The sequence below is a fragment of the Crocodylus siamensis genome, chromosome 3 (genome assembly GCF_052110815.1).
Source record: "Crocodylus siamensis isolate JL-2025a chromosome 3, ASM5211081v1, whole genome shotgun sequence".
NCBI classification, from domain to species: Eukaryota; Metazoa; Chordata; order Crocodylia; family Crocodylidae; genus Crocodylus; species Crocodylus siamensis.
This window is the reverse complement of record NC_143397.1, coordinates 18,914,280-18,927,353: the sequence shown is the minus strand read 5'-3', so window position 1 is coordinate 18,927,353 and position 13,074 is coordinate 18,914,280. Positions and strand designations below refer to the sequence as shown.

The following is a 13,074-nucleotide window of genomic DNA, read 5'->3' as shown; positions in this document are numbered from 1 at the left end:
ACTACATACTCATTTCCCTTCTTTTTTTTTTTCTTGGTATGTGTTTTATTTTACCTTTGAATTCTAGATGGTAAGATCCTAGGGAGTCTCATGGGATCTAATATAGATAATTCCTATGGTGTCATTTAGGCTTCAGAGCGGTTAGGAGAAAAAAGGATACTATGTGATGCTGCAAACATGCTGGCAGGGACTTACTTTTATAATGTACTAACAAGCACAAAATGTAAGATGACTACACACTTACTTGTGTCTGTTGTTGCAGGTATCACTGCTACATAGTGGCGTTTAAACTGAAGCATTTGTGCGTAATGAAAGGACAGATTTGTAAGACAAAAACCAAATGTAACAATAGTGTTTCAATGGTTTTATTTGCAATGTATCTTGTAATCAAGGACACTGAATAAAGTATCCTTAGGATATTATTATTACTATTACTCTACTACTACAGGAATTTTCCCAGAGTTCAGAAAGATGAAGGGAGCAAACCATGTAAAGCAAATTACTCAAGCTCAGAGCAGATGCATGCATAAAGAACTTAAGTTACAGAAATACTTGGATTAATAGACAAATAGAACAGATCAAGGAAGATTAATCTTTTCTTCCACGTCTCAGAGTGAGAGGAAAAAAGCCAAGAAAATGAAATACTTGGTTACTTTACTAAACTAAAAGGCTGCTGTCCATGAAAAAGACTGTCCACAATGTCCATGAAAGAGACTGGGAAGTTACTGCAGGAAAGTCACTGTGGCTAGCAAATCAATATGAAGCCTACAGCACATTGGATTATACAGCTGAAGAAATAAAGTGAGAGAGGTGGCATGTTGATATTAACATTAGCTTTGTAATAAAAATGGTACATATATAAGCTATGCAGTTCCTAAGACTTTGTTCAGCTCTTGTTCTGTTCTATTTTAGTCTAACATTACATTTTATCAACCTGAAAAGGAAACTAGAGATAACCAGCAATCACTAAAGAAGGAAAATTATGTGTCCGGTTAAGACAGGCTATAAACCAGTGGTTCCCAACCTTAGGGTTGGGACCCCATTTGGGGTCACAATGATAAAAATGGGGCTGTGCACTCCAGGGAGGGAGACATGGAGGGGGCAACATACCCCCAGATTTGTACATGGGGCAGAGGTGGATACAAGCTGCTCAGTGCAGGCTCAGGGCTCCCCCTGGGGCAGCCACAGCAGAGCAGGGCAGGTACGGTCAGTGCTGCTGCTGGGAGTCCCATGCCAGCTATGCCACTATGGTGAGGCTCCCCCTTCCTGCCTGGCAGCAGCAAGGGGCACAACTCTGCACTGCTGTTGCCAGGCGGGCAGAGGGTGCCTTGCTATGGCAACGCAGCCAGTATGGGTCTAGAGCAGTGGCACCAAGCCTCCCTGCCCTCCTGCACCGGGTCCCATGCGCTGGACTGCAGAGGCCTGTAGGGAAGAGGCCAGCAGTGTGGGGAGCCCTGAGCCCACATCCTGTCCCCCCATGGGCTCCACTTCAGCCACCGCAGCTACCGCCTCCCACAAGTGGCAATCAGGGCTCAGGCACTGCAGGGGGGAGCAGGGGGCTGTAGGTCCTGGTCCTGGCCCTATAGTCCTGACAGCTGGGGGTTCCCACCAGCAGGGCTGGGGAGCAGGGGGGATGGGGAGGCTGTCAGTGGGGAATGAGGGGTAATGGCAGAGCCAGAGGGTTGGCAATGGGGAATGAGTGGAACCTAGGGGGACTGGGGGGCCATGCTGAGGAAAAGGTTGAGAAGAACTGCTGTAAACCAACTCTAAAAAACTTGCTTTAACACAGTACGGCTGAGTAAATTAATGTATGCAGCTCCACATGCCTGCTGCAGCACTTGGGAATGGCAACATTTATATAAGCATATTGTCGAAGTCAATAGATTTGAATTCATAGTTTCGGAAGGGACCTGAGCAGATCATCTAGTCCAACCCCTTGCCATGGCAGGAAAGAGTACTGGGGTCAAACGACCCCAGCAAGGTATTCATCTAACCTCCTCTTAAAAACCCCCAGGGTAGGAGCCTACACCACTTCTCCTGGAAGCTGGTTCCAGACCCTAGCCGCCCTGACCGTGAAGTAGCATCTTCTGATATCTAACCTAAACCTACCCTCTGCCAGCTTGTGACCGTTATTCCTGGTCACTCCTGGCGGTGCTCGGGGGAACAGTGACTCCCCCCAATGCCTGCTGATCCCCCCTGACTAGTTTGTAACAGGCCACAAGATCCCCCCTCAGCCTTCTCTTTTGGAGGCTGAACAGGTTCAGGTCCCGCAGCCTCTCCTCATAGGGCCTGCCCTGTTGTCCCCTGATCATGCGAGTGGCCCTCCTCTGGACCCTCTCCATGTTGTCCACATCCCTCTTGAAGCGTGGTGCCCAGAACTAGATGCAGTACTCCAACTGTGGCCTGACCAGTGCCACAGCTGAAGTAAAAAAAGCCACCGCAGGCATGTGGATGCATTTCCTGAATCAAAACTAAAAGTCTGTTCACTTTTTTTAAAAGGGATCAAGCCCAACTTGGTTCCCTCATGGAAAATACATGTCAGCAGCTTCCTTTCTATACTGAATGGTCTTTAAGTCTAACTGATGTCTTAGTTAGACTTAGAGTTTATAGGTCAAAGCAACAGTTGAATTTCCCCCTACAAGATGATAGGTCACTGCTGCAGAACATTCAATACTCATAGTATAGGCTCTAATGAGGCGTACTAGTTACCAAGCAGGATCCTGTCTGTATTCTGCCCTACCTTCAATTTTGGAATGTTTTTACACCTTAAATGCAATACACATTGCAGGTGTACTATCTTTTTCATACCTATAGTACGAACTGCACTACCTGCATCTGAAACAAAAGGTCAAGGCTTCCTGACTACTTTCAGATGAGGAAAAAAAGTTATCCTGGCTAATATTGAAATATTGTTAAAAAGCAACCGGGGATCCAAATGTTTGTATGGGAAGCCTATAACAAACTCAAGCGGCTAGCAAAAGATAATACTTTTCCATGAAAGGAACCAACGGCATTTCCTCCTTCTTCCATTGACATCATTTCGGCTCAATTTCTTAAAGCAAATACCAGTATTCATAGTTTCATAGTTGTTAAGGCCTGGAAGGGACCTTACAAATAACTGGGTCCAGCCCCCCTGCACTTGTCAGAGAAGTTTTGTTTTTCTTTTAGGGATGGTAGTAACATTAATAGCATGGAATAGCCCTTCTTTTCTTTTTTGTGTCTTTGTGTGACAAGGTATTTAGTAGAATTCACAGATTTGCTAGAATCACATACGGCCACACTGTGTGTGCTTATATGGCCTCAAACTTGTAACCTCTGGGCTGTCAAACATGAGTCTTAGTGCCCATGCCACCCCAGCCCCCAGTGCACACCTGAAATTAGCCAAAAAGGAATTAGGTTACTTGTCAGAGTGGAATATAGAGTACCGTGTGCCTAGTTGAGGTTAGAGGCTCTCAAAACTGACCAACTAATGTCTCGGTGGCATGGATTATAGCTTCTGTGACAAATTATTACAGCTATGTAACTAGTTTAGTATTTTCTAATGGAGAAGCCATGCTTAAAAGTTTTAAAAACCAAATGCAGTCCTCTAAATAAATGTTCTGATTTTCAGAACACCTTCAGATCACATTGACGTCAGCGTGACTACATTCTCTTGTGCTTCTAGAAAGTACACCACTTTAATTTAGTTACTAATTATAATCTTAGGAGCCAAATTGTAAGAAACTAAATTTACAAATGTTGTTTTTCACTTTTCCCCTAGAATGTAATGTCGCATTCTGATTTCCACTAGGTTAGTTAATACTTACCAAAAATATTATAAACTATCAGAATATATATTTATTAAGATGATGAATCCCATTTAGTTTTTAAAAAATAAGATGCTATTGTAGAATCTCAATATTATTGGTATGCTGAATATGCTAAGTGCCATGTAATGCATGCCTTTAGATGGATACAGTGCATAAACTAATGTACACACTGTATATGATAGACAAACTCTAAGCAATGGAGGTTTCTCACAGTTTCAGAGCTAAGAGAAGTGGGACTTAAGAAGTAAGAGAGGTGGACGTGGTAAACTCGATTTGTTAATAATTTAAGTTTTCCAAGTTTTACACTACCTGCATTTACCTTTCCAGCATCCTCACATGCTATGATTGTCATCCAGATGCACTAGTAGTGCCAGGTTTATGAGCAATAGACTTCTTTAAATCTTGCCAAGATGGTTGTTTGCAATGATATGGGTCCCTCTTCAAAGGCTAACTGTATTCAAGAATATTAGGATCTGCAAGGGACAGAATGCGTACTCCAACCACTGGAATCTGAACATTGCGAAGAAATTTATATGCAGATATCAAGCAGGGTAAAGAAGAGCTACATGTGCATATTTAATCATTTCAGGAGTGGAAAGTCTAATGAACATGTACATTTTATAAGTGGAAAAATGTTTTTCAAAGTTTCAGTTTAGGGTTCTACTTACTGACAGGAATATAGCTCTGAAGAATGTGTTAAGAGACTTTTATAAACAGCTGGCAGGAGCTATTGTACGCCATGTCGTAAAAGAGCTCACAGAGCTGAAAAATCTACTCGCCTCCCGGTCCTAGCACTGGGGAAGCTTATCTTGGTGAGTAGAATGCCTTAGTCCATCACATTTTGGTAGTTAAACCTTCCTTGAAAACTTAAAAGAGTTCTGAAGCCCTTTTATGTTTGCAAAGAAACCACCTACATCTGAATAGAAGCAGTGAGTTTGGTACTCTATTTAATAGGTAGTTGGCTCTCTTTTCCAGCTTAGAAAGACTTCTGTATCTGTGATTTCTACTATGCATATACAGATAGATAGATACTGTCAATGTTCCTATGGAGACGCACTGAAGAATAACAGGCAACTAAAATTCTGGAAGTTACACTGAAGAGTGTAAAGCCTAAGTGAAGAAGAGAGATCACCACGGCTAGGGACAGAAGTTACACATAAACTGGTTTAAGTGATCAGAAACTGGTTTAAACTTGTAACAAAACATAAGTTCAGTGCACATAAACCACTTTCAAAACGGCTAAAACAGGTTTAAGATAAACCTGGCTGAATGTAGTATCAGACTTAAATGATTTGGGTCAAACCAATTTATGAAACTTCTGTTCCAGACCGTTTCCTGGTTCAAGTTAAATCACAGCCCCCTGGCATCACAGCATGCTTTCCAGCCCTAGGCTGTGCTATCCACTCCAGACTGTAGGGCTAGCCCCACCCCTCTGCTCCCTAGCTGGAATAGTAAGGCTGGCTGACAAGGGAGGGGAAGGGGGGGGAGCCTAGCTGGCAGTTTAAAACAAAGTCTGCAAGAGGGGACTGCTCCCCCCACTGCCAGGCAAACCTCAGCTGGGGTCTTGGGCCAGGGTTGAGGGTTAAACATCCCTTCCCCCATTCAAACTTATTGCTGGGTACAACTGTAGGCTACAAATCCCAAAGGTGCCCGGAAGCAGGAAGAGGAAGTGATGAGCAACCATGCAGTTCTGCTGCTGTAATTCTGGACTGCAAATCCCAGAGATTTTGGAGGGGGTAGCAAGATGAGGAAGTGAACACACAGCCAGAGCAATACTCTAGCACCCCCTGGCTTCTGGCCTGAGCCACTGCAGGCATGTGGCTGCATTTCCTGAATCAAAACTAAAAGTCTGTTCACTTCTGTTTCAATTTCATTTGTGTAGCTTAGACTAACCTGCAAAGAATGAATTGATTCAGCCTTGGGCTGTATGACTTTCTATACCTAGCCCAAGATTCAGTTTAAAACAAAGTAAAGATGAACAAAAACATGTTAGCAAACATCTTCTGCTTAGTTAAACAGATGTTTTTCAAGTCACTGTAACTTAAAATGTAAGGGCATTTTATAGATGTGCTCCAAGAGATGGGGGAGGACTTCAATTAGTGCAGCCATGATAAATAAAATCATCCAGAGCGTCATGTGCATCAACGTACTCGTGCTGATGAAATGGTGGCAAATGAGCTTTAGTTTAAAGTGCCCCACTGCCATTTACTTCAGCGTGGGGACACTGATACATGTGATGCTTGAGTCTGCTGGAGAGAGGTAACTGTCACGCTCCGACAGACTCAATTAAATTGAGTCTGCTCCAATACAATGTAATTACAGCGTGATGGAGCAACCTCCCTGCATGTGTACAGGAGCTCTAGAATACAGTTTTTTCAAAATATCATCTTTTTATTCTGTGTTCTGCAGTCCTGACTACTGAAGCTGGTGGGTGTTTTGACCAAGGAATAAATGCTAGAGATGGGTCATGGAAAGGTGCAAGTTGCATAAGCAAGCCACTTTATTGGATAACTGAAAGCAGAAGAATCTTTCTAGCCACTAAAGATAACGTACACTGTTAATACTACTGTTTTAAAAGCCTATTATTATAGCATGCATTTTTAGTATATTTAAAAGCAGATCCACTTTCCTATGAAATACTGCATGTGATTTCTTTCCTTCTTTGTTTCTTTCTTTTTTTTTTTTAATGCTTATCACACACAGCAGCATCTCAGTATTTTCCTGAAACAGGCTTCAGCATTTTTTTAAGTGCCTAAACTAAAATGCCTTAATCTATAAAAGGATTGATATGAAAGTGATCCTTTTAAAAAATTACGTGGATAAATTAAAGTGTTTGGTGAATCTCAAGTTAGACTGAAGAAATTCCTGTTGACCACTGCACACTAGCATTACTCTGTGGAGGCAATCAATAGATATTAGCTTTAAAAAGACAGATATAGAAAGAAGCTGCATCATATTATTTTTAAGATGACAAGGTGAGGTTTAAATTGTCTCAATCAAGACTCAATTTTTTCCATACTCTACTTTCCCAGCTGTTCTCTTACAACTATTCTTTAAAAAAGATATAATTATATTCAATTGATGTTATATTATTTTATCCCAGTTCTTCTTTTGTACGTCAATCACTTTTAAAATGAGAGATTTTTTTTTCATTAAAATGTGTCACAAGTGTTCTAAATAAAATAATACAAAAAGAAAGAGAAAGAGAACCCCAAACGTTTACCTAATAGTGACCTAACCAGAAATACTTAGTGCAGAGGCAAGGGTTTTTTTTGTTTTTTGGGGGTTTTTTTTGTTTTTTTTTTTTTTTTTCCACCACAGCTGGATAGTGGCAATGTTTTGGGATCTCCTGGAATTGCTAAAACTCTATAGATAACAAAAAGCAAAAGCAGGGCTTGAAAGTCCCCTTAAGAAAAGGTCTGATCTTCAATCTCTTCCATTTACATGCAACAGTGCTTCCTCCAGCACCACCTCTCCCGGCGGTTAGAAACACAAAATTGCTCACAGTAAGGCTGCCTGCCACTATGGTAACCCTTTCAGGGGCAAGGGAAGAAGGTAGATTCTAAGATGGGGGAAGGGACAGGAGAAAGAAAAAATAGAAGAAAAGCTGGCATAAAGAAAGAGGGTTTCTGTTTTGGTGGATCCAGATCCCAATTCTACCCTAACTTTCACTCATTTGTTTTCATTTTTCATAATAATGAACATTATATTACATGTGGATTTAACTGTATGTAGACATACTCTTGTGTACATTTATATATGGCTCCAGAATATCAAAACATTTTCATAAATCGGCACATAATTATACTACTATTAAATAATGCCCCAAATAACTCCTATAAACTAGACATATTGCATATTTTAACTCAGGATATATACACATAGGAAATATTAACTGAACAGCAACGTTTCTTTATAAATGATGAAAAATGAATAGGATATATATATAATTATTGTGAAAATAAGATAGCTTGTCAAGACAGCTAATGATCACTGTGGCCCATAACAACATACTGCATACATATTCCAAACATGGGGTACCTCCAAAATAAACGTATTGTTCTTGATGCAGCTCTCTCTCAGTATGCCTATCAGATTTTTCAGCAAATAATTTATACAGGCTTCTAGTCAATAGAAATAAATATAGTTTTTTAGACCCTCGGAAAAATCTATATGTAGCTCAATCAAGTCACAGAATTTAAAGGTATCCTGCGCAATCCATAAGCTGTAGCATGCTAGCTGCTTTGACAATATGCTAAAAGAAGTCTTTTTTAGTTATTTAAATTCTGGGGTATTGAACAATCTTCCTTTTGGGTATGCATCATGTAAGCTGGCATAAAAAGAATAAATCAATTCAAGAAAGAAATACTGGATATTTAGCATATCTTTTTTTGACTACAGTATTATATTTTTACATAAACAACCCAAATTCTGTGGTCTTCAGCAGCTTCATACACAAAGAAAAAACCGTATAAAAACAATCTACAATAGTACAATACTATTTCCTTAAGAAATAATTGATTCTCTTTTGCAGCTGTAATTCAGAACCCTCTGCTTCTGAATCATTAAAATGATTTCTGTTCACTTCTGGTTACTTTTCAAAATATACCACTTCAGAAGAATCTAGAAGTAGTTTCTTAGGTACCAAAAAACCTCTTAACAATAAAAATAAATTAATTCTCTCAGCACACATTCTAACAAAACATGAGATATGGAAAAAAACAGGAGATCGCATTTAATTAGTGAAACACTGGTTACAAGTGGAGCAACTCCACACGTAATTACAGTTTTTTGCAATGGTCTAAAAATATCATTAGGCTCTCTTATTTTTTCCAGTAGAACATTTCAAATGGAAATAGGTTGTTAAATGGACTCAAAGGAACTAAGATAACAAATTATAATAAAAGATAAAGCTAACTGGTATCAGCAACTCACAATTTGACAACAATCACTGACTTCATATATATATCACCGACTTTACCGACTAAAAAAAAGAGGGCTAGTTCTTGCTTCATACTTCAGCAATCAGACTACAAGTTAATACTGTCAAATCATAACCAACCTATGTCAACTCACTAAATGCAAAGCACATACATTTTCTTCCTTTAACTTTTTTTTTAAGACACAAAACCTTTTTCCTTTATAAAAATGCTATATTTACCCAGACACTTCATGCTTAGAGACAGCTGTTCCTTTGCAACGGTATTTAGCACTATCTGATTTCTAGATTTCAATTCTAATATTAAAACAAAGCATCTCAATTCACAAATATACAAATATACGTACACTTAGCATGTTTATTTTGTTAAGGTTTCTGTTTGAACTTTTTGATCCAATTAAATCTTCTCCAAACATATAAATAAAAAATATGGAAAGAAGTGTATTTGTTATTAGATATTTTCATGCTGACCTGCTGTGATGTCATCATCAACCAGATCATGCTCCTCTTCTTGAACTTTGGCTTCTGTGCTGGATGAATCTGGACTTGCAGTACCAGTCTGAATAGCTTCTGCTGTCACTCCAGCTGAAACAAAATTGTTTTTAGCTGTTTTTTAAAAATTTATTTTATTCTGCATTTATTTTCAGCTAATCATTTGCTACTACTGATCATATATGCAATTTTCTTTTATGTTAACACGCTTCCCTATGGAACCTCAACAGAAGTGGCAGAGTTAGTATTTTCCATTTTCCCTAAAAAACAAACAAACCAACCAACCAAGAACACACACTAGTAAGGCCTTTTGTAACTTCATCTTTGCTAAGCCATCTATTTCAGGCTTTGCAGACTGCACGTATAGAGCTTTCCTACAAGACTGTCTTTACAGGAATTTCCTTTTCTGGGAAAGATGCCAAATATCTAAACACAAGAGCTGAAGTGCTCTATTTAGCTACAAAATACAGAGTTGCAGTACGGGCAGCCACAGCATCAGCTTCTAAACACAACATTTCTTTGATAAAGCTCAACTTTTACATACAGGTATCACCTCAAGAGCAAGGCTCATGTTCACGGCAGAATTTGCCAGCTCAGGTAAGAGTGCCAACAAGAGTTTTAGTTCATGCTGGCTGCAGTATTTGGATTCTTGATATCAACTCATTACACACAACTGACATCAAAAGAATACGGAATATATCACTGCTTTCTTCCAATGTGCATCTCAATTCAAAGAGGAGGGAAATGCAAAAGGAGTTGTTTCCCTTTTTTCCCTATGCTGCACTTGTGGCAGGAGGCTCCTACCACTTTAAGACGCTTGCAGGCTAGTGCTGGGGCAGCCTGCAGGTGTGGGTAGGTGTGATTATGGAGTCATCTGATCCTGGAGGAAGGCTGGGCTTAGGTAGGATATAAGCCCAAACCTGAGCGGATCCAGCAGTAAAAGTCGGAGCCTACTGAGGGGACACCTCAGCAGGATGGCTGCGGCTCCAGAAGGTCAGGTTGGGGAGCACAGCAAGAAGCAGTCTGGAGGTTTGGGGAGTAACTAAGGGGAGGAGGAGGTTCCTAGAGACCCAGGGAGGGGTTGAGGGCTTGGACTGAGGGGCTGAGACTGTGGGACCAGAGAGGGTCCAGGAGCCTATTGAGAGGCTGCAAGTGTGGTACCAGAGAAGATCTAGGAAACCCTCTGATTCCCTGTCAGTGAGTGCCAGATTTCAGGCAGTGCTCTAGACAAGAAAGTCTTTATATTCTATATGACATGGAAAGCCAGGCAGCCAGAGAGTCCAGAGGAGAGCCATGCGCATGATCAGAGATCAGGAAAACAGATCTTAACGATGACAGGCTGAGAGCCATGGGACTCTTTAGCCTGGAAAAGCGTAGGCTCAGGGGTGATCTGATGGCCACCTACAAGTTTATCAGGGGTGACCACCAGGATCTGGGGGAAAGTCTGTTCACCAGAGCGCCCCAAGGGATGACGAGGTCGAACGGTCACAAACTCCTGCAAGATCGTTTCAGGCTGGACATAAGGAAGAATTTCTTTACTGTCCGAGCCCCCGAGGTCTGGAACAGTCTGCCAGTGGAGGTGGTTCAAGCACCTACATTGAACACCTTCAAGAGTAAATTGGATGCTTATCTTGCTGGGATCCTATGACCCCAGCTGACTTCCTGCCCTTTGGGCACGGGGCTGGACTCGATGATCTCCCGAGGTCCCTTCCAGCCCTAATGTCTATGAAATCTATGAAAACTGTGACCTGTGGAATACCACAGGCTAGCAAATCATTTGTTGCTGGTCATATATGGAAATTTGCCTGTTTACATGGTGCTGGGTACTGTGTCCATGTCTTTCTCACTCCTAAATCCTATTCAAGAAAAAACACCCAAAATACATTATTTAATTTCCTAATACTTTTCCACATAAGCAGTTACTATTTTTCTATAGGTACCTGTCATAACTGGCAAATGAAAAGACAAATAATTCATGTAATTGTGAATGGATACAATCCAGAAGATCTATCAAAATGCAGTTTACCCAACAAACAGTTTGAGAGCTATGCCTGAAAGCCACTCAGTCCCCTATATTTTTCTCTTTAATAAATTACTTGGCAAATCAAATATGCATTAATAAACAAATGCTAAAAAATGTTCTGATATAATTCTAATACAAAATAAGAGAATTTTCTCTTTAATTATTCTACCTGCCATTTTATAACAGTATCAGGAATTGCATACAGGTGACATCTGCATCTAGATAAACGTTTTAAAAACACAGTAGATCAAAGAAAAATTCTTCACAGTTTTCAAACCTTCCTTTCCTTTATGATAACACTCTAAATAAATAAATAACATTGAGATACATTTCAAAGTGGGCTAAAAATGTATTAGACTTAGGGTGCCTGTACATGTGCAGCAAGGCTTCTTCAATTCACTACTTAAACGTGATTAATCAAGTCTAATTGAACATAGTAATTACCATGCTCCAGGAGACTCATGTCATGTGTATTAATATCTCTGTGCTGAAAAATGGCAGCAGGGGCACTTTAACTAAAGCTCATTTTACAAATTTTAGTTAAAATGCCATTTTTCAGTGCAAGGATGTCATACACATGATGCTCCAGGTGGTTTAATTAGAGTGGCTCCAGGAGCATCTAATTAACGTGCCCTCTACCCCCGTCCCTGGGAGCATGTCTATAAATGCCCTTAGATTTGTTCTCCGTGTTTCAAAAGAGACAAAGATATTTATATTATTTTAAAACAGAAACTATTCTTAAAGTACTGACATCTTTCTTATGCACCTCATGCACCCCCAGCTTAGAAATGGATTATATATTTGTGTTAACCATAAGAAAAGCAAGAGTACCACCTACAACAGAATTTGTAAAAGCTATAACTTGGAATTCATATAAAAAATTAGACTTCAGCGCAAAAGATAGTTCCTAATTATTAACAATTGCTACTTCAGATTTTTTTGGATAATTTATTCTGTAGCTTCTGATGTTGACTACTGCCAACGGCATATGGGACTAGATAAGTACCTGGGTGAGTTCAGTATAGCATTCCTTCTGTATCTCTTACGAGAAATGGGAGAAAAAATATTCCTATGCTATCTATATCTTTTTGTGTAAACACTTTTTACATAGAGGTATATTTTGATCGTTTCAGGTGAGAAAGACAAAACATGCCACTTGACACCACCCAAAACACAAAATAAAAATATCCATAAGAATAGTTTAATTGAGGGCAGTGGCACCCAACCTTCCTGCTCTGCAGACCAGAGTGGCTGGGTGTCAGGGAAGCTGGCTGTACTCTATTTATGTACAACCATTTCAAAATCAAATCTTAAAGTCAAAAACTACTTCACAGTCAGGGCGGCTAGGATCTGGAACCAGCTTCCAAGAGAAGTGGTGCAGGCTCCTACCCTGGGGGTGTTTAAGAGGAGGTTAGATGAACATCTAGCTGGGGTCATTTGACCCCAGTACTCTTTCCTGCCATGGCAGGGGGTCGGACTAGATGATCTGCTCAGGTCCCTTCCGACCCTACAAACTATGAAACTAGAGTCTATCCATTGACTCCTTAGAGAGGACTCTGCCAACTACTAATCATCTACTAAACTGAAGGGTGGAAGACCTGCCATTCCCATGATCTCATCACCATTTTATATCACCACAAATCTTCCCATTTTATTTCCAGTCCTAAGTACTCTTCTGATGCATTAGCATTTTTCTCCACAGCTTCCTCATTTTCTCCCATCTTTAAAAGTGTTTTACTAGCTTTTCCTCTCAACATTTATTCTTTACATTCTTCCTCTTCCCTGCCTTACTCCCTGTCCCCTCAAGCTCT

At 40.2% G+C, this 13,074-nt stretch overlaps 1 protein-coding gene across 3 annotated transcripts in view; it reads right to left on the bottom strand.

Moving 5' to 3' along the window:
* Positions 1-13,074, bottom strand: part of WDR7 (WD repeat domain 7) — a 301,904-nt gene that overhangs the window by 188,994 nt on the left and 99,836 nt on the right. For all 3 annotated transcript variants that reach the window (XM_090037845.1, XM_090037847.1, XM_090037846.1), the window contains exon 19: positions 9,220-9,333. In XM_090037845.1, coding sequence (XP_089893971.1) covers positions 9,220-9,333 — 114 coding nt within the window. The remainder of the gene's footprint in view (positions 1-9,219; positions 9,334-13,074) is intronic.